At 39.4% G+C, this 26,224-nt stretch overlaps 1 protein-coding gene across 7 annotated transcripts in view; it reads left to right on the top strand.

Moving 5' to 3' along the window:
- Srsf11 (serine and arginine rich splicing factor 11) overlaps positions 1–26,224 on the top strand; it is a 28,259-nt gene that overhangs the window by 637 nt on the left and 1,398 nt on the right. For 2 of the 7 annotated variants that reach the window (XM_027395208.2, XM_027395207.2), the window contains exons 2-12: positions 8,530–8,726; positions 12,542–12,675; positions 16,434–16,543; positions 17,344–17,436; positions 17,925–17,974; positions 19,789–19,916; positions 21,175–21,256; positions 22,701–22,832; positions 24,507–24,596; positions 25,595–25,711; positions 26,067–26,205. In XM_027395208.2, the coding sequence (XP_027251009.1) occupies positions 8,530–8,726; positions 12,542–12,675; positions 16,434–16,543; positions 17,344–17,436; positions 17,925–17,974; positions 19,789–19,916; positions 21,175–21,256; positions 22,701–22,832; positions 24,507–24,596; positions 25,595–25,711; positions 26,067–26,205 (1,272 nt within the window). Of the gene's footprint in view, positions 1–4,956; positions 5,225–8,084; positions 8,176–8,529; positions 8,727–12,541; positions 12,676–16,433; positions 16,544–17,343; positions 17,437–17,924; positions 17,975–19,788; positions 19,917–21,174; positions 21,257–22,700; positions 22,833–24,506; positions 24,597–25,594; positions 25,712–26,066; positions 26,206–26,224 lie in introns of those variants that run through there. The other 5 variants (XM_027395209.2, XM_027395210.2, XM_027395212.2 and 2 more) reach the window with 4 other exon arrangements.

Consider the following 26,224-nt stretch of genomic DNA (forward strand, 5'->3'; position numbering starts at 1 on the left):
TTGTATTTTTTTCACTTTATTTATGAAGCTGCGGTGTCTCTCGAGCATCTTGGGCTTCGCCCGCTGCCCGCTCGCAGGACCAGCGCTGCGCAGTCGAGCCCCCCGCTTGCTGGCGAAGCTCTGTTTGTTTGTTTGTATTTTTTTTCACTTTATTTATGAAGCTGCGGTGTCTCGCGAGCATCTTGGGCTTCGCCCGCTGCCCACTCTCAGGACCAGCGCTGTGCAGTCGAGCCCCCCGCTTGCTGGCGAAGCTCTGTTTGTTTGTATTTTTTTTTTCACTTTATTTATGAGGCTGCGGTGTCTCGCGAGCATCTTGGGCTTCGCCCGCTGCCCGCTCGCAGGACCAGCGCTGTGCAGTCGAGCCCCCCGCTTGCTGGCGAAGCTCTCTCTCTCTCTCTCTCTCTCTCTCTCTCTCTCTCTCTCTCTCTCTCTCTCTCTCTCTCTCCCCTCTCTCCCTCTCTCCCTCACCCCCCTCTCCTTTCCCCCACTGGTTTATGGACGATAGCCCCAGTGTAATGGAGTTTTAAACGTCACTTCTGACAGTGTACGTGTCGTGTTGAGCTTTGGTTGGAAATGTAGAAGGCAAGTTTTCGTTGAGTAGAGTAGCTAGCCGTCTCCCTGCTTAGTTTCCTTCCACCTGGTGTTTGCAGCACACCGTCTTCCCGCTGACGATGAAAGGAGTGGACCCGGTGATGGATGTAGTAAGTAAGCTCCAGGGTCCAGGGCTTGGCTACCATAGGCAAGGCCGTGAGTTCCATGCCCAGCCCTGCACCAAAGAAACGGGCTATAAATGTACACATTGCATTCCTCTCTCAGCCTAAGTGTGTGTTCTGGTGTGCTCGTGTAGGTTTTTACGTGCCGTGGCACCTCTGGAGGCCAGAGAACAACTCAAGGGGGTAGGTTCTCTTTCCACCAAGTGAGAGAGAACTCGGGTCTTTGAGCTTGGCGGTAAACATCTTTGCCTGCTGAGCTGTGACCCCAGCTCGAACTTTCTTTTTTTTTTAATAGGTCTGGGGTCGTTCAGAGATTCACCACTCTGACCATTAATAACTTTGAACAGGAGGCATTTATTTAGATAATGGCGCCGGCTCTACACCCCGGTACTCGGGAATCCGGAATGCAGCGAGAGCCCAGGCACCTCAGTCAGGGTGGCAAAGAGTACAGAGTTACAATTTGTTCTCCTGCAAGCTGAAGGGTCCTCTAGTGCAAAAACAAGCTTGTGTGGAGAAGTAGAAACAGCAGTTAAAAGAAAGAAAAAGAAACTCTTAGCACTTGGAGGTCTAATTTTGCTTTATACTTCTCTTAAGCACAGAGATTTTAATTTGCATTTATTTATTTTTGATTTTTTGAGGCAGGATTTCTCTGTGTGCCTTGTAGACCAGGCTTGCCTGGAACTCAAAGGGACCCACCTGCCTCGGCCTCCCTAGTGCTGGGATTAAAGGCGGGCACCACCCCTCACTCCCCCCCCCATTTAAAATTTTTAAACATAGCCATCAACATAATGTTAGCCATCACAGAAATTGTATTTGTTTGTTTATTTATTCATTTAATGTGTGTGGGTGTTTGCCTCTTTGTCCTAAGAAGGCATCAGATACTTGGGAGCTGCAGTATGGATGATTGTGAGCCGACCTGTGAGTGCAGGTATCCACTCTCAGAGCTCTGAAAAGACACTAACTGCTGAGCCATCTCTCCAGCCCTGAATTTTTTTCTTTCTTTTAAATGTAAAGACCATATGCAAGAAAATGTCTCCATAACTCTTGTCATCCTACTGAGAACAAATGAATGGTATTAGTTGAAAGGTACACTTGGAGTGGCCTGACAATTCTGCATCACTTGGGCAGTTTCACCCGAATGTGTTTTGTGTGTGTGTGTGTGTGTGTGTGTGTGTGTGTGTGTGTGTGTGTGTCTGAGAGACAGAGAGAGAGAGAGAGAGAGAGAGAGAGAGAGAGAGAGAGAATTTCACTATGTAGCTCTAGCTAGCCTGGAACTTGAAGAAATACACTTTGCCTGTCAAGTGCTAAGATTAAAAGTGTGTTTGTTTGTGCCACCACAACCAGCATATTTATATATCAATAGGTAGGGACTGACATAAGGATTTAACTAATATAATTCATAGTACACTGTGTATTATGCTTATATAGTATGTGGAGAATGAACAAGTGGTGGAAACTGGAAGTTAATTCATGAATTGACTTTGATTATAAAGTGTAGCTATAGTCATGAGAACTAGCCCTTTATGAGTTATGAATCTTGAATTACTTGAAGACTGATGCATTTAAAATTAAACACCTAGTCCTTTTTCAGTGGTGGTATTTAAATCAGAGTTTTTTGCTGACTTAAAAATATGGGAACAATTGGAAGGCTCCCCAAGTTAAGAAGAACACTTGTTGCTCTTCCAGAGGGCCCTGTTTCAGTTCACAGCACCTTCCTGAACAGCTCAAAATTTCCTTTATCTCTGGCCTCTCCCAGGACCTGCACATGCATGGTGCACATAAACTTATGCAAGCACACACATATACATGAATAAAAGAGTTTTAAAAGTAGTACAAAAATCTGGGGCTGCAGTTCAGTGATAGGGTACTTGCATATCCTGCAGTGGCTTTTGGTTCTATCATCAGCTCCTTGGGATAGTGAGAAGTAGTCCTCTGTCCAGTTCAAGACTGGGCACACCTGCCTTTTGTTATAGAGGTGTTGGCTGTGCTTACTTATATACAATTTATTTAATGTCTTAATAGAAGAAACCAAAATTAGCTATCAAGTCATCCAAAAATGCTACTTTGTTTCAGGACAGAAAGTAAGACCCATTATCAAATAAAAATAGGGTAATCTTTTCTTATTGTTACAATTTAATCATACATTTTCTAAGATGGCTCTATCACTCATGAAAATATATATACACATATATTAGACTTTTCTTAAAGATGAAAGCTACAATTGATGGGTTTATTGAAATAAGTTTCAATTATAGTAAAGAAAGGGAGATATAAATTTGCAAACACTTGTTTGCAAAAATCCAAGCAAGCATAGAGAACTTGCTTTGTAAACATTTCTCATTTTGTTTTTGTGAAAAATAAATTTAACCTGTTTTAAATCAATATCATTTTTGTTTTAGAGTATTGCTTATCTGGGCAAAGCTATTAGTTTATGTTAAATGTTACTGAGAGAACATTTTGATTTTCTTTAAAATTTTCAGTTTGCAATTCAACGTTTGGTGTCTTTTTGTGACGCTAACAGCCAGAGTAGTCAATGAAACACACTCCTTCCTGTCTTTGAAGGCAGAACATTGTTTAGTGTTTATCCCTACAATTTCAGATGTAGCTTTGACTTGTATTTTGTTATTCTTGTTGAAGTTGTGGCCAGCTTGGCTTTGATGAAGAAATTGTGTTGTGTTTGGGATTTTCTGCTTTTGTATGTATGTTTTATTGCTTCTCTCAATGCTTGTGGCTGGTGAAACAGTTACACTGCTCTAAGACAGTCATCATGATTCTAATATATGGTTGATCTTCTCTACCTTCAATACTAAGCAATTTTAGTTCCCTAGCATCCAGGCAATGACATTTTCATTTCTTTTAATTAAAAAAAAAAAAGTTTTTTTGTTTGTTTTTTAGTTTGTCCTTTTCTCTTGAAGAAAAGTGAAGGAATTCATGTCATTAAAAATGTCATAAATGCATGTTTTTTATTTTTTGTTTTTTCATCCTGAAAAAAAGGAAAAGAAAGGAAGAAAGGGTGGTGATGAGCCAGCACCACTTACGTCATTTAAGTAAAATCCATTTGTTATTCTGAAAACATTTCCTCTTCCCAACAACTATTGCTCCCAACTGTTAACAGACAGTGCAGCATTCTCTCTTTTCCCTCCAAGGTTGGTATTTTATGACTCAAAGAATCAGTCTTTATATCAGTTGTAAGGGTGTCATAAATTTTGGCAGTGGCTTTAAATTAATGAAATAATAGGCCACTGTCTTATATACATACCAAATCCCTGCAGAGCTATAATGTTGAAAAGGGGGTTTTACCCATGATCCACTGTGGATAATCAGACTACATATCTGGAAACAACTTTATTGAGTTGGATTCAGTTTAGATCTTTGTGTACTTTAAAAAGACACAAGTAAATGTTTATAAATGGCAACTAATTTCCCAATATGAACAGAGAGGTCCTATTGTTTCTTATTGTTTAATAAGACATGATATACTCTCTGAGATATTTAGCATCATTTTAAGTTGATAAACAAAAAGGTACAAATAATGTGATAGTTCATTGGTAATCACAGCCAATCAGTGTTCAGATTTCTGCATGTTCTAGTCATCTTTGTAGTTTAACAGATAATAATTCATGGTGACCCACCATTTCTTTTCTTCTTGAGCTTTTTTCTTTATTTTCTCCATTGTTGAAATATTACAGGCATTGTAACACATGCTTGTAACCTCAGTATTGGTAGTCTTGGGCAGGAGGATCATTCTGAATTTGAAACTCATCTCTCCCTCAAACTACTTATTTGATAATGTCATCAAATAATGTTCTCTAGGCTGTAGCCTGAGCAGATTGTGGCTAATGGCATTTATAGACCACTACTTACAGTATCTATCCTTTGCCAGTAGTTGAGATTGTTTCAAGTATGTATTTTGTGTATTTATGCATTGATCTTTTGAGGCATGCCACAGTAATTTTAATTTGTTGTTTATTGAAGATGTTCAAATGCTTGTGTTTTTTCAATAAGAAAAATTCTATGCTCTAAAAACAGTGAAACAATTAAAGCCTTAAGATTTAATTCATATAGCTTAAGGTTTTAACATTGAGTCATAATTGGGGGAGGGAGGACGTTTCGAGACAGGGTTTCTCTGTGGCTTTGGAGGCTGTCCTGGAACTAGCTCTTGTAGATGAGGCTGGTCTCAAACTCACAGAGATCCGCCTGCCTCTGCCTCCCGAGTGCTGGGATTAAAGGCGTGCGCCACCACTGCCCAACTTAAGTGCATAATTTTTAAAGTAGAAAGTTTTCATTGTCACGTTAAAATGTGTAATAATAAATAAAATATGCTGCATAAATTAACTTTTCCATGTAAATGGTAAAGCAGTATTATCCCAGGATAATGTTTCAAAATGAGAAGATTTTGTCAGGTAATGGAGGAATCCTGAAACTAATCACTAGTCTTTCCTAGTTTCTAAAACGTTTTCCAGAATCATGGCAAGTGACTGCTGGACCTCAGTGGGGATAAAAGCTTTGAGGTAAGGTGCTAGGGTTATTTGGGGTTTTAGTCCCTGCTGGTGCCACAGAGATTAGGCTATGGAACTAGGGAGATGGCTCATTCAGTGAAGCTTGTATTTGGATCCCCAGCCCTTGTGTCAGTCAAAAGCTTGGTGGGGCAATGCTTGTTCCCAGCACTGGGGACATGGGGACAGGAGGCACTCTAGAGCTTGCCAGGTGGCTGACTAGTGCTGATGGTGACCTGCCTCCAACATGCAGTGAGTGAGATATTTCATCTCAAAAATAAGGTGTGCAGGAATATTGACATCAGGTATCACAGAAGAACTCTCTGTATCAAAGATAATTTACTGTGCATACACACATGTCCCCACTTAAGTGAACGGGGCGGGAGGGGGGGGCGGGCGCGGCAGGTACACATACCACCCACATAATTAAGCCAGTGGCTTTACTTATTTTTGTTTGGTTTGGGTTTTACATTTTGGTACAAGATGTTACAAGGCTTTTCCCCAGTTTTGATTAGGAATAGACTATTATTAAGATGATAATATTTGTCATTCAGGTATAATTTGATTCCTAGGTGTAGTTATTTATGCCTATACTTTCAGGCATATGAGAATGCTTGAGCAGGAGAATTTTGCAAAGTTCAAGACCAGCCTGGACTACAGTGTGAAATCCTTGTCCCTAAAAGAAACAAATAAACAAAAACCAGTATTTGGGACTAGCATTTTGATCCTGGCATCTAGAGCTACTGTAATCTCATCACTTGGGAGGCAGAGGCAGGTCTTTCTGTGCCGCACAGTGAATTTCAGGCCAGCCTGAGGTATGGAAGACCATCTCAGAATCAGAATCAAAGTCTTCTCTAACTTAGCTGAATAGATGGGTTAATGACCTTCCTTTGTGCATAGTTCTTGAAACCTTCATACTCCCAGGGGTTGGGGTGTCCAACCTGCTGTCTACACATACTCTTAGATAGGTATGGATGTGGCCCAACATAAAAAGCATACATTTATTTAAAACATGAGATTTTTTTTTTCTTTTGCAATTTTTTGTGACTCAATTGTGCAATTCTCAGGTGCATACTCTGTAGATGACAACTAGTGTAGCAATGCAGAAAGCTGGACATTCCTGCAAGGCCTACAAAATGAAAAATCCACAAGGCAAATATCTGGCTCTTTCCATGTTCTAAAATCTGAACAGATTCTGCCTCTGCCCTACCTTATTAACATGTGTTCATTACATCTTTGTGTTTGTTGTGGAAAGTTTGTCATAGAACTGAATTGTAAGAGATATTGGGACCATTGGCTGTGTTTTCTGTTATACTTCTAATATCTTGGAAATCCCAGGAATAAGCAGATAATTAATATTTAAATTAATATTTAAATTTGAGTTTGGGGTGCCTTTTATGATACTGGGGAAATGGTGAAGAAAAAAGAAGTTACCCCTGTTTCCAGGTTCTGTATCCATTTTGCCTTATTTGTCAAATCTTAAAATCACTTAAACTGGCATAGATTGATCACACTTGCTGTTTGTCTTAATATTTTTTGTCATCTGCCCTTATATTCTGTGAAAGTCATTAACATGCTAAGTATTTCACTGTTTGACTTAGTAGATCTGTAGTGATAGTCAAAGTTATCATTCACTTATTTATTTGATTGACCAGAAAGGCAGCAGTATGTTGTTGGTTTTTTTTTTTTTTTTTTTTTTTTTTTTGTGAAATGTCTTTAAACCAATCTTCCCTGAAGTTTTCGCTTTTTATTTTGGAACTGCTAAACATTTGAAAATATTCGTTTAAATAAAATTACTTTTGCTAGTCTCTCTGCGTCAAACACCATCGATTAGTATTTCAGTAAGTTATACATAAATCAGATTCTAATATTAAAATACTTTACCACAAAACTTTTTCTCTATTTAAATCTGTAATTTTTATTATAGAACAACAAGCATATATACTAAAGTGTAGAATGGGGACTAGTGCAGTAACTCAGCCAACACTGATGGACAGGAGTTTTATTGGGGAAGGAGAGAACCAACTCCCACATGTAGTCTTCTGATCTAGTCAGGGGCACTATGGCACACTTACAATAAATAAATGTAGTAAGAATGTTTGAAGTGCAGAACAATGTAAAAGATTTCTATATAACTGCCACAACAACTAAGTCAATGTTAAACAACATTGGAAAACAAGAGACAAGCTTGAGCTCTTGTCATTTTGCTCTTTGCACTTCTGTCATTGACTATTATGTGTGATGCTTTGTGTGCACCCTGATACTAAGGACATTGAGCTATGAGAATCTAATTAGCAGTTTGTGGTTAAGTCTGATTCAGTAAGAACCCACTTAATGCTATCATGGAAGACACATTGGTGAGTGATGGTGTTTGGTTAACTCTGGTGAGACACATGAATCAGCTCCTGCCTTTTGTGCTTAACAACTAAGTCAGTGAACCAGTGAGTAGACCTAGGAAATTGCCAGTGTAGAGATTTGTAAATAATCAGTTTAAAGTCTGAGATTTTATTTTAGCTTTCAGAACTTTTGAGTCAAAAAAAAAAAAAAAAAAAAAAAAGTAGTGTGCCCTGCGGGACTAATTAAAGTAGGTTGGTGTGAGTGTTCAGGTGTTCAGTGCTCACTAGACAGTAACTTTGTTTCAGACTTTGTGCTAGGTCCTGCAGTCTAGGGGAATACTTTTCAATAACAAAAACAGGCAGTGCCGTTACAAGCAGACCAGGCAGTACAGGTGGTGGCGGTGAAATGAGATGAGGGAACTTCGTGGCTGTAGAACGGGATAGAGAAAATAATTTTTGTGTTTGTGTTGGAGAACGTGAGTAGTTCAGATGAGGCTGAAGAAATAAGGCAGGGGATTTGTTTTGTTTTGTTTTTGTAGTGAAGAATACGGGTGTTAAAGCAGGTGTATTCCAAACTGCTGACCATATACTGTTATATATTGGAGAACTGTAAAACTCTTTCTTGTAAAGGTAAGCTAAAATTCAGTGAGTGTACAGAGCGCCAGGGCATGTGTGTGTTAAACTGTCTTTACTGGAGGTTTTAATGGCCAGGTGAAGGGATTCTGCCTGAAAACGCTTCGGGTGCTGTATGGAGTGCGCAGGAACCATTTCTGAGGTGGCGCAGCTGGGTGGGCGCAGCCGGGACAGTTGCGGGAGCACGAACTGGACGCGTACTTCCGGGCTATGGGCGCAGGCGCGGCGGGCGGGAGGGCGGGCGCGTGGCATTGTGGGCCGGCGGCGCTGCGCGAGGTCGGCGGCCGTTTGTGTGCGGCCGGCGGCCGGTGCCGCGCGCTCTCACTGTCTTGTGTTTGATGTGTTGAGCAGGAGGCAGCCCGCGCCATGAGCAGCACGGCCGTGGTCCCCAGCGCGGCGGGCCCAGGCCCGGGCCCCAGCGGCGGGCCAGGCGGAGGCACCGAGGTGATCCAGGTGACCAACGTGTCCCCGAGCGCTAGCTCCGAGCAGATGCGGACGCTCTTTGGCTTCCTGGGCAAGATTGACGAGCTGCGCCTCTTCCCGCCGGAGTGAGTACCGGGGCGCTGGGGGCCCGCGGCCGGCCCTTCCGGCGAGGCCAAGCAGGCGAGGCCAGGCCAGGCCAGGCCAGGCGCGCGGTCCAGCGGAGCCTTGCGTGGAAGATCCGCGGGCCCGCCAGGCCGCAGTGGTGTTTCAGGAATGTTTTTCCCCTTGACGTGTCGACACCATCTTTTACTTTGGACACTTGATCTTTTGGTTAAATCCCCCTTTAGAAAGAAAACTAATGCTGTGCTTTGTTAGAGAAGAAATGAAGTTGGTATGGTCAGTTGATGTAAATATTTGTGTGGTATTCACACATAATTAAGGATTTTTGAGCTAGGGAATAACATCAAAGATCATTTACCTCCTTTGACAGAATAAATCCAATGGCCTGAATGCTAACTTTTTACATAGTTCAGTAGTTCATTATAGTTGAATCTCGGTGTGTTGTTTAAATAATGTACAGATTTATAATTAATCGTGAAGGGGTTTATTTTTCAGAATATTGACATTTAAATTAGGTTTTATGTGTTTTTTTTGTCTTATGTTCATTCTAAAGAACAAAGAAGTTATAAAGATAAGTTGAAATACACAATCATATTTGAAATAACTGCCTGCCCTCTAGGAAGAATTACGAAGTTTAGTGAAAGGGTAGTGGTTATTGTTAGTAAACACTCCCAACAAAATTTCGGGGTTTTATGATGTCTCTTAAATTCTAAATAGGAAATTAGAATCCTCACAGACTTCTGTTGTGTGTGTAATCACTAATCGTGCCAAAGTTAATCATATGGCCTATGTGTTAGTTATTACATATTCATGACTTCCTACTTGAAATATTTTCACCTAACTGTTAATGCTTGGCATTCGAGTGTTCTTAACTTTCAGAGAAAATATACAAGCTTCAGTTACCAGTTTGCATGGGGTGTGTAGAGTTTTAGAATCCACTGTTACTTTGAGCAGAATCTTGGCTTTGGAAATCAGTAGAGCAATTCCTTAGGGAGCATACTCTCTCTAAGAAATTGATGCTCTCTGTTCCTCAGTTTTCCCACACCAGACTATTCTGTGAGTTTTACCATCTCATTCTGCAGATGGTAAAACTGCAGAAAATCATGTGTTCATTTTGATTTGTGACATAACTCTTTATAGTCTGTAGAATCCCTTGGGTTACTAAAAGTTCTATTATAACCACCCACTTAAAAATACTGTTTATTCTCCAAAGCTAGTCTATACTGTATTTAGAAGATAACGGAGAGAAGTGGGTGTTGTATTGGTTTTTTTTCTTGTTGACCTAGTTAGTGTAAAATACCTAAAGGAGGTTGTGATAAACTTGAGTTTGTCCTTTATGTGATGACATGGGTAATCCCACCATAAACTGTGTAGTTTCGGGGGATGGTTCATTCCTTAAGGTGATCTGGGTTATGGTGTACTCAGCTTCCTCCTTCATCTATATAAAAACTGTAGCACAGCTGCTGTCAGCCCTTCTGCCTTTCACAGATTCTTGAGTTATTCAGGATTGCATCTTAAAGGAAGAGGCATGTGGAGTCAAAAATTGATCTCAAGTGAATGTTACTCTTGTTATCTGTATTGTTTTGGGAGCTTGGGGGTCAAAACTTGTGCTTAGAAATGGCTGACTCAGTGGAGTTAAAAGGTTAGTATAATGGACTAAACCACAAGTTCTTACACTTGCATAGCCATGGGTAGGAAGATGCTAAGAATGAATTTCTTCCTGGGAAACAGATTCTGATTAAGTGAAGACTAGGATTCATAATTTTCTGTATGCATTTTAGAAAATATTTTTAAATTCTTTTAGCAGACAAAAACATCAGGGAAGTCTTATTCTTATCTTGCTTCTTGGGGTAAAAGATACTTGTGCTTTTATATATGGTCCTTACATAAAATAAAACATGTTAAAGATTTATTTTCTGTATATGAGTGTTTTGACTGCATGTATGTCTGTATCATGTATATGCCTGTGTCCTGGAGGCTAGAAGAGTGTACTGGACCCCCCTGAAACTGGAATTATGGACTGTTTTCAGTGGCCATGTAGGTGCTAGGAGTCAAAGTTGGGCCCTCTGTAAAAACAAGTGCCCTTAACCACTCAGCCATTTTTCTATTCTAAGAACTGGTTCTCTCCTCCACCCCCAATTAGACAACAGTTAGCAGTGATAAAGATTAGGAAGCATGAATGCCAATGCTGGGTTTTAAGAACAAAAGGCAACACCATTTTGAAGAACTTTTAATGTAATGGTTAAAATAAAAAATCAGTGGCAGAGAAAAACAAAACAGGTGCCTGAGCATCCGTGCTAGAGCATTCTTTTTACTGTTTCTGATTGAAAATTTTGTCAAATTTCAGACACATTTTGTCTGTTGAGTCTCGTTCGTTATCTCAGCACCAGGAAGATGGAGGCAGAAGGATCTTCCGTCTTCCCAGGCCAGCCTGGGCTTACACAACACCTTGTCTCAAAAAGAAGTCCTTCTCCTTCTAGACACACTGCACATTCAGCCTTGTGGATGAAGTTGCCTTGTTGCTTGGTTCTCTACCCAGAGTTCTTATTCACAAAATCAGGAAGAATTAAAGAAGGAAGGGATTACTTCATCAGACACCTTGATTTCATTGATATATGGTACTCTTCAGGGACCTAGGTAGTGTTTTCCCCACAGATGGTTTTCTCATAGCCAAGGTCTATGAGATTGTTACTATCTTAGAGAACTGATCTCCAGGTGCAACCCTTGCATTTACGGAATGTTACAGTAGGAATTTGGCCTGTTGTGTCTTTTTTTTTTAATTTTTAAAAATTTTTATGTACATTGGTGTTTAACCTGAATGTCTTTGTGAGGGAGTTAGATCCACTGGAACTTGAGTTACAGACAGATGTTAAGTGCCGGGAATTGAACTGTGGTCCTCTGGAAGAACAGCTAATGCTCTTAACCACTGAACCATCTCAGCTCCCATTATATCTTTTTAAAAGCCTATTTTGCATTATCCCACTTTTCACTGTCATGAACTTTACCATTTACTTGTCTATGGAACCAATGTGCTCTTGACTTGCTGAAGTGTAGTATGGTGAGGAGGTGCTACATAACATGTTCAATTGGCCTTGTATATGGTTAAAATTTTTCTTTTCTCTGAAAGTGCTTCAGATCAGAAAGACTTATTTACAATGATTAAGAATTCTTATATATTCTATAGGTGAAGAGGGTCAGGGTGTGAAATCAGTTTATTGTTCAGGTCAAGAGTGCTTGGAGTGATTTGTTGTTTTGAGACAAGGTTTCAGTGTTGCCTAAGCTGGTCCGGAAGTTAAGTTTCTCTCCCAGCCTCCTGGATGCTGAAGATTACAGGCATGTGCCATAAATGGTGCCTGCTTGGATATGCTTTTCTATGGTATTTTACCTTTGAAATAAACAATTCTTAAGTTTTACACTGAGAGATTAGCTATAATGAAAACTTTCTAAGCCAAAATTCTCATTTACATTTAAAAATAGTTGGTGTTAGAACTGAGAATGAGGAGCTGTATGTATGGTTCAGTTCCTACCCTGGGTTTGAGCAACTGAAGCACATTTTAGTGCACAGCCACTAAAATGATAATATCATTGTCTTTTGATTTAAGAAATAGTTTTAAAATTGCTGTGTTACAATTTAAGTGGTGATTATAGGAGCATATCTGCACTGCATCTCATTCTGTTAGGTCATCAGGACATTCTCTTTTTAATTAGTTAAAATAAATTAACATGCATCTGTATTTTTACCTGAGTGTTGTCCTTTTGGTGATATATCTGTGTTACAGACAGCACCGTTTTTCTCTAATGTTATTTATTTGCCTTTTAGTGACTCGCCTTTGCCAGTCTCCTCTCGTGTCTGCTTTGTTAAGTTCCATGATCCAGACTCAGCAGTTGTGGCACAGCATCTGACAAACACTGTGTTCGTTGACAGAGCTTTGATAGTCGTACCATATGCTGAAGGTTTGTGCTTTGTTTCACTACCTACGTGGGCACCCCTGCCTGGCCATTGGCCACAGTGTAGGTGTAGAGTAAACATCACTAGCTTGTTAAACTCTGAGCATCAATTTGAAACCCTTGTTATACTGCACTCCATAATTCTTACTTGGAGATTTTTTTCTTAGACCAAAACTTAGAAATCAAGTCTGCTTTATAAGGTAATTAACTTTTTGCTGTCTTTAAAATGTTTTAAGTTTATTAAAACTGAATTCCTAATTGAGACTCTGCGATATGTTAATGATCAGTCCCAAAGGTAAAGAATTATACCGTGTCACTCTTACACAGAAATCTTCAAATAAATGCATGGTGTTTTTGTTCTAAATCAGTAGCTAAGTCAGTTTTATTTCCTTGATTCTCTCACTCACTCAAAACAAAAACTCCACATGAATTCCAGTATACCAAGGGTTACAATAATTTTAGTTTTGGAAAAGTTTAAGATGTCCTATAGTTTAGGTGCCAGATGGGCACTGGGTGTATGTTTTTATGCCAGATTTTCTTGTTCTTGTTATATTTTCTAGAATATCTCAAAATAATGAACTCTTTTCTCTGTTGTGTGTGTGACTTTTGTAGTGGAGAAGGCACATGCAAAACCTCCCAGATGGCTGGACACAGTGGGTGCTCTGCAGCTGCAGGCTCTAGACACTAACTAAACCAGCGAGCACTCGAGCCCCCAAGTGTTTTCCTGCTGTCACCATTTGTTAACTGCATTTTCTCTCTTTTTACATTTTAGGCTGTTAAAGTAATTTGACAGGAAAAAAAAAAAAATGAGCAGGTTTTTGGACCTAAAAAGCCACTGTGACAGGACGGCACTATTTCAATGCCATTTTGTAAAACTTTTCTAAGGCATATTTTACAGTTAGCTTGTTCCTAGTGAACTGCTGTTTGGTTTGCTTTTGGTAACTATAAATCTTTAATGGGGAAATCATTGCTATGATATATTACTGAATTTTAACTTACTAACTTAATATACTGTCCAAGATCTACATGCTTTCCCCTTCCTTCAATAAACTGGTCAGTGGAAGCAGTATCTTGTAATTGTTGCTTTTTAGATGCTTCTTAGATAATTGAAGACAAATGTGAAGATTTGCCATCATAACTGTGAAAGTTGTGAAATGTCTAATCATAGAGAATTGCCTCTGGTTTTCATAAGGAAATTATATTCAGAGATGAGTTATGGCATGCTATTTTGGTAACTGTATCTATCGCCAAGGTATTAAAATATGTGAGATGTGAGGTTAGTAACAATTATTTCTATGAAAGAAAAAAGAAGCTGATTTAGTATATTTTAGATAAGCAATTCCTATTATTTCAGTGTGCCTCTTATAAGATAAGACTTAACCACCACCTTAAACCAACAGAGAACTTACAGAACTCAATTCAGGATGAGTAAAGTAGACAGTAGGTCTTGAAACGGTCATGCCATGTGAGTAACGTACAGAGAACTTCAGTTAGCCATAAATGTAATGAGCCTGGGATGCAATATAGTATATCATATAACTGGGTTTTTATGACTATTTTAAGCCATAGTAATTTTTGTAGATGTGTTTTTGAAAGTGAGGTTTTGGGGAGTGTATATAGAGCTATAGAAATACTTAGTTCAGAAATCTGTTTTTGCTGCTTTTAATTTGTGGTATGATGTGCTGTATTAATGTTACCTCCACAAGTAAACTGATGTGTTCAATCCCTGTGTTGCCATTCACTCTGGTTTTAGCCCGTAACACTTTGATGTTGACTCTTGGTCAGTGTGTTAGAACAATAGACCAAGAGTACACGGTAAGCATAGTCTTGCTTGGTAAAACGTAGAGATAGCTGGATGTGGAAGGTGCTCTTAATAGTAATGGATTTGGGGGCATCTAGGTTCCTTGGTTAATGTTTGTTTCTTTTGTCTGTTTCTTTTTCTTTCATTTCTACACATTCATGCAGTATTTCATGGTTCTATCAAAGCAGCAGTAAAAAAATACTCTTGACGCATGAAAATTAACTGGTGAGGGGCCTCATTGCTATTTTTAAATTGTAGTTTTATTTTTAGTCCTTTTTAAATCAGAGGATCAGATGCATGACTTTTTTAATGGATGCAGATCTTCTCTCAGGTGTCTCACAATAAATTCAAGAGGATTTTAGTTTGCCAGAAATGTTGCAAATGCACTAATTTGAGTAAGATGTTGATACTTAATATATCCTCTTGAGACATAATTTTGCATGCAAAATTATCCCTTAATCTTTGTAGGTTTGTTAATATTAATGCATTAATGCCCTATATCCAAATGATCTTCTCCCCTTCCCTCCATAACTCTTGGTATCTAAATTGATGACAGCTCTGACACAAGCAAGATAGCAGTGCTGTGTAGTATACATTTGTTTATATTATCGGCACTTCTCAGTGTAGGTGGAAGGAACCATTACCTTTATTTAACAGTGGTTTTTCTTTTTTGTTGTTGTGTTTTACAGTTCTTTTCCCTGGTTCAGCCTGAACTATATACCAGGCCCTGCTGAAAATACCACCCAACAGTTTTCTTCTGCAGCTTATCCAGTTTCTCTTAAGTGCCCTGTACATATTGTATGTTTTATAATGAGATGCAGTTTCTTAATATGTATTACAGAAATACTACTGGTATTTGCAAATATGTAGTTTAATTGTATTATTGAACTCTCACTTTGGGGGCTTGGGCACATTAACAGATTAATCCATCTGTATAGGGCTTTTGCTGTTGGATAGAATTTAAATTGTCTACATAAATTGTCTTAGGACCTTTAGATTTTATCTGAATACACAGATCAGGCTTTAAAAGTAGGCATACATGTTGTTTTGGGCTTAAGGAGTTTTAAACAAGTTAGATATTAAACTGACACTACATAGCAACATTTTTTTGATATGGTTAGCATGGCACATATTGGAACCTAAAGCATTTTACTGTACAGGTAAGGAATGTGCCATGTTTTACCTTCTCTTTCTCCCTCTCGCTCGCTCTATCCTCTCTCGCTCTCTCCTCTCGTTCTCTCTCTCCTCTCTCCCTTTCCTCTCTCTCTCTTTCTCTGTACCTCCCTCACTTCCTCCTCTTCCCCCCACTCCCCCTACACACATTTCCCCTGTGTATTCAGAGACCTTCAGAAACATTCATATTCATATCATGAGTCAGCAAAAGCCCTACTCTTGATTCCAACAGAATATTTCCTTTACATACTTTCCTTCTTTTAATTTTTACAAAATTTGTATGGTAGGTGTAAAGAAAATCATAGTAACTGTACCATATTATTAACCCCTAAATCAAACTTTTTTTGTCTTGTGTATCTTGATTTTTCTGTGTGCTTTATAGTGAAGCAGCCGACACGAGTCGTTGTTCATAAAACAGCTTTTGAAAGTTGAGAGCACACCCCTGGAGAACCGACTGTGCTTGCTTACGTTTGGTTCATGACTTAAAAATCGAGTACAGGTGATGAAATCTTGGCAGTGTTAACAAAACAGTAGTGTGTATTGTGCTATTTTTTTTTACTCTAGAAACTTAACCATTGTAGAGAAAAAGGAAACAAATTTTCACACATTGAAGTTTCATTCTGACATAAATTAATGATAAATAATCATAGAGATCAAACTTTATATTTTAGCGAACATAAGTACTTTCAACAAACTCAGGTGGTGTATCAGGGAGACATTTTCTGGGTGTTTTTGTGTGTTTTCTGTCTTACAAGAGGGTGTGTTCTCATGCAAGGATGTTTCTCTGCAGGAGTTATTCCTGATGAGACTAAGGCTTTGTCTCTATTGGCACCAGCTAATGCAGTGGCAGGTCTTCTGCCTGGTGGTGGACTCCTGCCTACCCCCAACCCACTTACCCAGGTACTTATGCCATTGAATTCTCTAAGAGTGGTCATGATTGGTATTTGTGAGGTAGTGGTTGACAATAAGAGAATGGACTTCATCACTGGTGTATGGAAAGTCGGATTGCCTCTATCAGACATTACATGTTTGTGTTGATTTAATTGTGCTTTAGTAAAAATTGTGTCAGGAAGAAGACAGGATCTTAGAAATATTAAATAGGAAAACAAGGGATGATTAGTGAATAGGAGGTTACTTCACATCTAATGAGTGTGGAGCAGTCCCAGTGAGGAGCAGTACTGCAGAACAAGAGCATAAACACTTTGAACAGAGGACTTAGTGCTGAGACTTGCACTTTGAGAGTATGGCTGAGTGTTTCCTGGGGGAGGGGGGTTAAGACTCACTGGGAGGACAGGATAAGGGGGCTCCCAAAAGAAGCCCTTTACCTCAGTCAGGGTCCATACAACAATTAGCTATAACAGCAGCCGGAGGAAGAGTATGTGGGGTCTATCATCACAGCACAAAGCAGTACAGAGCAGCCAGCAAGTTGTTGGTTGAAGGTGCAATGAGTACTTAAAATTGGCTGCTGAAAGCTCTCTGTAAATCTTCAAAGAGGCAATGTTCTGTGAGTAATGAAAGACAGGAGTGAGAAACTGCCGGCCACAATCTATTGTATATGACAGAATTTGAACCACAGCAGTAATGGTTTTATACCATTGAGCTGTGACAACAGTACACATGTAACCTATATAGATAAAAAAAGACAGTCTGACCCAATACACAAAGTTAAGTTTTATGTAAGACAACTTTGACCATTGCAGATTGGCGCTGTTCCCCTGGCTGCATTGGGAGCTCCAGCTCTTGATCCCGCCCTTGCTGCTCTTGGGCTACCGGGAACAAACTTGAACTCTCAGGTATGTCTCACTACCTTTCATCTGTAAGCTTCTTTTTGTGGGAGATTATTTCATTAGTTAACTTGTTTGAAAGGGATTTAAATGACCACTGAATGATGGATCATTAATCCTTTAAACATTTAAAGAATATCTTATTTCAAAGTCCCTACTTTTTGGAGATGTTCTGTTAGTCTAAAGAGTTTTAGAATTTGTGTTCTGATTCTTCAAACCATTTTCCCTCTTAAGTCTTTAGAATAATCAAGAGCTGATCCTATACATTTGTCTGCTCAACCTTGCTCTTGATAATTGCTACCCTCCTCTTCCACAGCTGGAGTCACAAACATCACCTGTTTTTAGGATTCTTAGCTTGAATTTATCTGTTTGTCAAGGATGTACACAAAGCGTTGCACTGTTGGCCAGTTTGTCCTAGAACTTGTCAACAAACCAAGAACATAAAATAGCAATCATTCATCTCTGTGCTCATTGTATTTATCTTTTCTTTTTTTAAGTCTCTTGCTGCAGACCAGCTGTTGAAGCTTATGAGTACCGTTGATCCCAAGTAAGCATTCTCCTCTGTCTCCCTTGGTTATATACTGTGTGACTGTCTAGAGAACACTTATTTTGTCTCCTTTTCTTTTTTTTTTTTAGATTTTATTTATTTATTATGCATACAACATGCTGCTTCCATGTATCCCTGCAGACCAGAAGAGGGCACCAGATCTCATAATGGAATGTTGTGAGCCACCATGTGGTTGCTGGGAATTGAACTCAGGACCTCTGGAAGAGCTGTCAGTGCTCTTAACCTCTGAGCCATCTCTCCAGCCCATTATTTTGTTTTCTTTTTGAGATAAGTCTCACTGTGTAACATAGCCTTGCCATGTATTCACTGTGTTGTCAAGCCTGGCCTCAAACTTCTTTCCTTACTTCCCAAGTGCTGTGACTCCAGGCATGGACCACTACACTAATTAGGGAAGAGTTATTGTTAATAGAAAGAGAGTTAACTATCCTTAGGACATAAGTTACATATTACATTGTAGAATACATAATGTTAACAGAAGAAAATTAGCTATTCTTAGATCATTCTTAATACATTTTTATGTATCACATTATAGAAACAAGAAAGGAAATCCAAAAATAGACCTCAATATTAAGGGTTTTGTTTTGGTGTTTCCTAATAATTGTAATTGGCTTGTTATAAAGTGATAGCATGAAAGTTGTATTTTGATGATTTGTACAAAGTACACGTAAGAGTGAGGTATGATGGCGCACAGCTTTTAATCTCTGCACTTCGGGAAGGGGAGGCAGAGGCATGAGATCTCTAAGTTAGAGACCAGCCTGGTCTAAATGGCAAGTTCCAGACCATCTAGGTCTACATAGTAAGATCCTGCCCTAAAAAAAAAAAACAACAACAACAAAATACACGTTTCTGTAATCAGTATTAAACATTCATTGGAGCAGAGTATGTGCGTTCAAATGGGGAAAGTAGAGAGGTGCCAAGGGAAGGTGCCACAAGAGAAAACTTGGTTTTTAGATCAGAGGCTGATCCCTGAGGGTGGTGGGAATTGGAAAAGTAAGTCTGAGAAGGAAGAACCTATTAGGTGACTAACACTACTGTGTTCTTACAGGTGCTCTTACACAGTACTTGAAATTCTCTTCTGTTTGATTGTAACATGCATAGGCTTTTTCCCCTATAAACTAAATTGGAGCAATATTCCATGTCCCCTGAAGTTGGTCAGAGTCACTATTAAGTGGGAGAACATGGCAAGGCAAAGGACATGATCAGTTTGACTTGAAGGTTACTGTCCACATAGCCCAACATATCAATAGTACCAGTGCATTATAGGCTCTTGTGCCCACACTTTTGTTTTGTTTTTTTGAGCCAGGGTCTCATTATATAGCCTTGGCTGGCCTCAAGCTCATGGAGATGTTCTTACCTCTGCCTCTTAAGGTGCTAGGATTAAAGGTGCCACCACACCCAGCACTCCTTTAAAAAATATTTTTTTTGGATCTGTTTGGCAGGGGGCTTTGTATACATACAAGCTACAGTATGTGTGGAGGTTAGGACAGTTTTAAGGAGCTGGTTCAGTTACGAGTCTTGGCAGCAAAGCATTTCCCTGCTGAATCATCTCAAGAACCATTTATGCCTGTTCTTGATAACATCTTGCTCTCCCCCATGGATTACTGTTGTCTTTTTTGTTGTTGGTTCTTTGCTTTTCTTGCATGTGTAAACACTTAAAGGCAGATCCTTAACCTTTGTGGTCAGGATTTCATGTGCAACTTTGTGAACTGTTGGTCACTGCCTCAGTTTCTCCCCAAATGCAGCTTTCTAAAAGGTAAATTTTAAACTATTTCTATTCTCAATTGTTTGTTTAGATTGAATCATGTAGCTGCTGGTCTTGTTTCACCAAGTCTGAAATCAGACACCTCTAGTAAAGAAATAGAGGAAGCCATGAAAAGAGTGCGTGAGGCCCAGTCCCTGATTTCTGCCGCTATTGAGCCAGGTAATATGCTCATACACATTTTCCTTGAATGTTGAATTGTGGTTCTTGGTAACCTGGTAATGGCTTAAATGTAGAAGTTGTTGAATAACATTCTTGGGTATTTTGTTGTTGTTGTTGTTGTTGTTGTTGTTTTAAGACTTTCTGTATTCTGAGAGACAAATCATTTAATAGTTTTCAATCATATTCTTTTGGGTGTGTGGTAGGAGTTGCCGAGAAGAAACCTGGAGGCTTGTGGATGCTAAGCAAGTTGTTGTAATTTAAAAAAGAAGAGCTGCTGGAGAGAGAAAATCAGATGACAGAGTTCAATCAATCAGGGTTTTTGTTTTGTTTTGTTTTGTTTTGTTTTGTTTTTATTAAAGGAAAAGGATTGTAAAAGGGGAAGTGGGGAGACTGGCTTCCTGGGACAGGAGCAGTGCCAGAGAGGAAGGGTGGTGGGAGCTGGGCAGGGCCTTTTTAAAAAGGAACATAGTGAATAGGTACAAGTGGTGGCCTTACTGGCAGCAGCTGAGGGCATATCCTGTCAGAAGTCCAAAGGCAGGCCAATACAGATGAATAAATACTAACACAGGTACATCACCACTAAACTAGCTCTAGATAGATTGTTCTTTTGAGATTGATTAAATGATTGCCCCAGTTATGTTTGTTATATGTATGTGAATCTGTGGTAATGAAGCACATTTTCCCAATTAAGTGTTTGATTCATTTTGTTTTTACTCTTAATCCTTAGTAAGTGGAACTATTGTTCTTATTTATTATTTAGAAAGTAATTTTTAGTTTAAAAAAAAAAAGCTGGTAACAAGTACTTTAAGTCTATCATCTGGTAAGATGTCAGGTTGTCTCAAATGTAGATCTGAGTTCTGAGTTCTCTAGAGTTTCTATACTCTAACTCCTTCTGTTAAAAACTGAGGCTGAAATGACGGTGCTTTGCATATAATGAATTCTGTGGTTATGTAAAGTAAAGCCTGTGAATGAAATGACCTAACTTAATTGGTGGCATCACATTGGTGATTGTGAGCATGTGAAAAGGGCAGTGGCATGCTGCTTAGGTCCTGAAGAAAGAAATTTGGAATGTTGGAAGTGAGACAGTTTCATTTTAAAACTACAATTAAAAATGGTAGCAGAGGAATGGAAATGCATCAGAGAAAAGCTGGCTTCCTAAAGTCACTGAGGTACAGTGGCAGGTGAAGGAGTCATGGCTTTGGATTCCAATTTTGACATAAATGCTTAGTAGTACAAGTTCCTTTTCTTTTAAATCCAGACAAGAAAGAAGAAAAGAGAAGACATTCAAGATCAAGGTCGCGCTCGAGGAGGAGGAGGACCCCCTCATCCTCCAGACACAGGTTAGCAGTCTCCTATATAAAGTGGGCCTAATCATTAATCATTGCTGGGAGTGTTAAAGTTGCCTTGGGTATATTAGGAGGAAGGTATAACATGAACAGGTGCTTCCTACTTAGCAAAACGGTTAAAGACTCTTCAATGGTAGGAAAGCTTTGGAACTTAAACACTAAAATGCCATAGTTGTATGAAACACATACAACATGAAGTTGTTAGTAGTATTGCTGTCTGTGTAGCAAAAGTTAAAGCTAAATCTGTTCTCGTCTCTCACATTAGTTATACCTACTCTTTTGTGAATATGTACTGTTTGTTCTCTGTAGCACAGTGGATATCCCTCCAAACTTAGAACTCTAGCTTTTATGCTGTAAAAAATAAAGACAATATACTTTAGCTTATGTGGTTATATCTAACAATATTACAAATTGAGGCTGTCATAGTTGCCAGCCTATCTCATTTACAGAGCTTTGCAAAAAAATGAAAACCTTAACTACCCCCAAAACACCTGATGGTGAAAGGGGGTTTGTTGTACTTCACCAATCTAAAGTTTTAGCCCAGTAGAAATAATGGGGTTTCACATTCAAATTTTTACACTATATTCTTGTTCACTTTTGTTGTTTTCTCAGAAGAGGAAGGGGCTGTTGTTTTGCATAGGGTCTCGGTACTTAGCCTTGGGTGGTCTGAAACTCGTCACGTAGACCAGGCTACCCTCAAACTCAAAGGTCCACCTGCTTCTTCCAAGTGCTGGAATTAAAGACCACATCACCATGCTTGTTTGGCTCACGTGTTTTTAAGATATTTTTGTTCTTTGGGAGTTTCATACAATTTATTTTGATCACGATCAGCCTTGTTCACACCTATTTTAAAACTGAGGCTCATGGCTTAGAAAAGGGAGTTAACATTAATATTTTCAGGCAGTTATAATCACTATTCTTTGATAAATTGCCCGAATTTGATTATTTCTGGTTGCTACCCAATTCTATGAAATAGCATTTGATATCAGCCTCAGATTTCATCACAAAACTTTTACCTAGCAGCATCAGGTTTTCACATTTTACCCGCTCTGGGAAGCCAGATTTTATTATTGGCAACGGATTTGTTTTCCTTAAGGGGGTAATATGCTTTGTTCATCTTCAAGAAAACATCCTTCACATACTCAGTTTAGAATACCTATATCTGTTGCTTCTTGGAAAATGATGTTTTTGTTGTGGAGTCTTCTAGCATCAATTTGGAGTGCATGAGCATCGGCTGTCACAGTCATTCACAAGCAGAGAGTGCATGCGCATGAACACACTCGCTAGTCATTGCTGAGGCCTAGACCTCACTTGGGCTACATGACAACCGCAGCTGAGTGAAGGCCAGTTTTTCTTCAGTGCTTGGTACTGAGCTCATACCTCCGAGGTGGGTGCTTTGTGCATTCTGCATGCACACATAATACTTTTACATTTTTAGGCGGTCACGAAGCCGATCAAGGAGGCGGTCACACTCCAAGTCCAGAAGTAGGAGGAGATCCAAAAGTCCAAGACGGAGACGATCTCATTCCAGAGAGAGGGGTAGAAGGTCAAGGAGCACGTCCAAAGCCAGGTATATGTGTACAGTACAGACAGAGGCAGCAGCCACAGTTCCTGAGACCTCAGTGCTATGCTTCTTATTACAACATAGGTGTGGTATCAGGTGGTAGCTAAATGGAAAATAAACTATGGCTTGAGGATGCTACTGTCTGTTTCCTTGTCTCCTGTCAAGCTGAATGTGTAACTTTTTATTTTTAAAAATTGATGTGTATGGGTGTTTTGCTCTCATGTATATATGTACACCATGTGCATGCCTGGTACCCACACAGGCCCAAAGAACGTATCGGATCCCCTGAACTAGAGTTAGAGAAGTGCTCTGTGAATGAGCAGCAAGTGTTCTAAATTGCTAAGGCATTTCTATAGCCCCTATAACATTTCTTAGTAATAAATTCCTTTGGCTACCCTGTCACCTACCTCGTTGGCTTTCCTCTTTTCCATTCAACCACTGCTGTGGGTCTGGGTTCAAGACTCCCAGACCTCCCTTGTCGTGTGCCAAGGAGCTCCAAGCAGACACCTAGCTGTGTTCATTTATCTTTATGTCATCATCAGTGATTGGAAACATTCCCAAAGGATCATTTATAGAGTAGACATGAAGCCATATTAGAGAAAGTCTTTTGTCCCATGATCTGACCAATTGAGGATTTGTAAGAAAAGTGATATGCTCACCCCCCCACCCCGACTTAAAAATACTTTTTTTTTTTTTTTAACTAGTCTTGGGGCTGGAGAGGTGACTTAGCATTTAAGAGTACTTGCTGCTCTTGCAGGTGGCCTGGATCTGATTCTTGGAACTGACATCAAGTGACTTACATCTGTAACTCCAGTGGACCTAACACCCCCTTCTGGTGTACATAAATTCATGCAGATATACACATATAAGTTTAAAAATAGGTAAATGTATCTTTTATAAAAGAACCATGTTTTCATTCAGAGATAGGTTCTTTTAAGTCAGTGATCTAGTCTTAAATAACTAAAAATATAGTAGCTCCTTCCCTTTTGCTCTACCCCCCAATCATTTATCACTGATGAGATAGGAACTATTTTCATACACAGAAGCACTCGGACATTCCTTTCCTTAAGAACTTTGTATTGCAAACAAAGACTAGTCACATGGGAAGGAACAATGTTAAGAGTCACTGAAGGGAGAGCATTGTGCGAATTCAGGGGTATTGATCAGTCACTGAAGGACGAACATAGCGTATGGGGTACTTGAGAAGTACCTTGGAGCCCATTAGGAGAGTTGGTGATAAAGGCTGTCTGGCCAGAGAAGATGACTGCTGGAGCAGAAAATCCAGAGAAGGAAGGAGAAGAGAAAAAAAAAAAAAAACGGTAGAAACTTCGCTTAGTCTGTGATAGGACTTTCTTGGGTATGTGTTCATTGAAGGAAAGAGTGACTGGCTGTGGTGCTTCATTGGTTTCTGATGTTGTGACAGAGTTCAGGAACTTGTAATTAAATGAAAAGGACCCAGCAACAGCAGTTAAGCCCATTGAACTCAGAATAAAAACCAAGAAATTGGCCAGCATTCTTTCTCAGCATTAAGGCCCCTTTACAATTGGAGATAAGTTCTAGGTGGACTATCAAGAAAATGGGAGGCTTACAGAAATTATCTTATCACACAGTGCCATGTGTCACAAGAGTGAGATTACATGAAGTGTTAGTCCTTTACACTTTATTCAATTATGTTTATAGAGACAAAAAGAAAGAAGATAAAGAAAAGAAACGATCCAAAACTCCACCAAAAAGCTACAGTACAGCCAGACGCTCTCGGAGTGCAAGCAGGTAAGGCAGTAGCACCTTGAGGCCTGAGTGGTTGGCTATTTTTCAGTAGGCTACAGATGTCCAGATTCAGACAACGTTGAGAAAACGAGGCTTAGACAGCCAAATTTTGATGACTGAAGTTGTTAGGAAAGCTTCATTGTGATACTCACCATATTCAGGTGTTGTGCTCAAGAATGATTTCTTCCCATGTAGTAGTAGTTTTATGATAAATGAATGGCAGGCATTTTAAGCGCTTTTTGTGTTCTAAGGTTGTAGTCTCTGTATGTAAATCATTACACTGAAAATGCAAGTGATGTGGCAAACTGCGTAGAAAATATATTCTTAATGTTCAACTCTATCTGCATCAGATGTTGTTCAGACATGCTTGTATTTGGAATTTGTGTTACCCACTTATCTTATATGAATGTACCAGAAGGTTTGTGCTGTTTCTCAAAAACTGAAAAGTAAATCACAAAGACTCAAGAATCACTACTGTAAATTTTGGAGAAAATTAAAATAAGTTCTGGTGGCCTTGAATTTGGCATTGGTTCTGATGAGGCACAGAAAACAACAGCACTAGGTGAAAGGCTAATATTTTGGTGGGCGGGGAGGGGATGGAGACAGGGTTTCTCTGTGGCTTTGGAGGGAAAGGCTTTTTTTTTTTTTTTTTTTTCCCTTTTAAAAGAACCACCAAATTGTATGACAGCACACGCCCATAATAACCCCAGCTCTTGGGAAGCTAAGACAGGAGAATGCCAATTAAGGGCTAACCTAGACCTGTATTATGTGACCCTGTCTCAAAATACCATTAAGAAAGTAAAAGCACTCCTGGAGTAGAGGTCGTTTTTTTGCATTTTTGTGATTTATACCTTCCCCAACTCCTTCCAGATCTATTCAGCACAGTAGTCTTTTCTTAAATTTGAGATTGTTTTGCCCTGAAGTAGTTTTGGTGAGTTAGGTCTTGGGCTGTGGAAGTTTCTAGTGGAACTGGTGAGACCACACTATATTTTAAAGCCTAGTTTGCACGTTTGTGATTCTAGGGAGAGGCGGCGGCGTCGAAGCAGGAGTGGTACAAGGTCTCCTAAAAAGCCCAGGTCTCCTAAAAGAAAGCTGTCCCGCTCACCATCCCCACGGAGGTAGGGGTATCAGTTGTTTATACCTGTGATTCATAATATTTGAGACTAATGAATTTTCTAAAGTGCTAGATTTTTTTATATATGCTTTAATTTTCTTTTGGGGGAATAAAATCTCTTAAGAGATTTTCAGTATGCACTTTTGGGAGACGGTAGTAGCACTTTAGGCCTGTATCCAGCTTAAATTCTTACTTTGATTGCCTGATGTTTCAAGTTTGTCTCTTTGCGATCTTTCTAGTGAGCTTGGTTAAGTTTGTCATGTAAGCAGAGAGAAACCTATTGCCTACTTGGGAATAAAAGTGACCGAAGGTCCTATAAAGTAGCTCTAATAAACATATTAAACTGTCATTGTTTCCAGACATAAAAAAGAGAAGAAGAAAGATAAGGACAAAGAAAGAAGCAGAGATGAAAGGGAACGGTCAACAAGTAAAAAGAAGAGGAGCAAAGACAAGGAGAAGGAGCGAGAAAGGAAGTCCGAGAGTGACAAAGATGTCAAAGTAAGTACACAGGCCAGGG

The sequence above is a fragment of the Cricetulus griseus genome (assembly GCF_003668045.3).
Source record: "Cricetulus griseus strain 17A/GY chromosome 1 unlocalized genomic scaffold, alternate assembly CriGri-PICRH-1.0 chr1_0, whole genome shotgun sequence".
Lineage (NCBI taxonomy): Eukaryota > Metazoa > Chordata > Mammalia > Rodentia > Cricetidae > Cricetulus > Cricetulus griseus.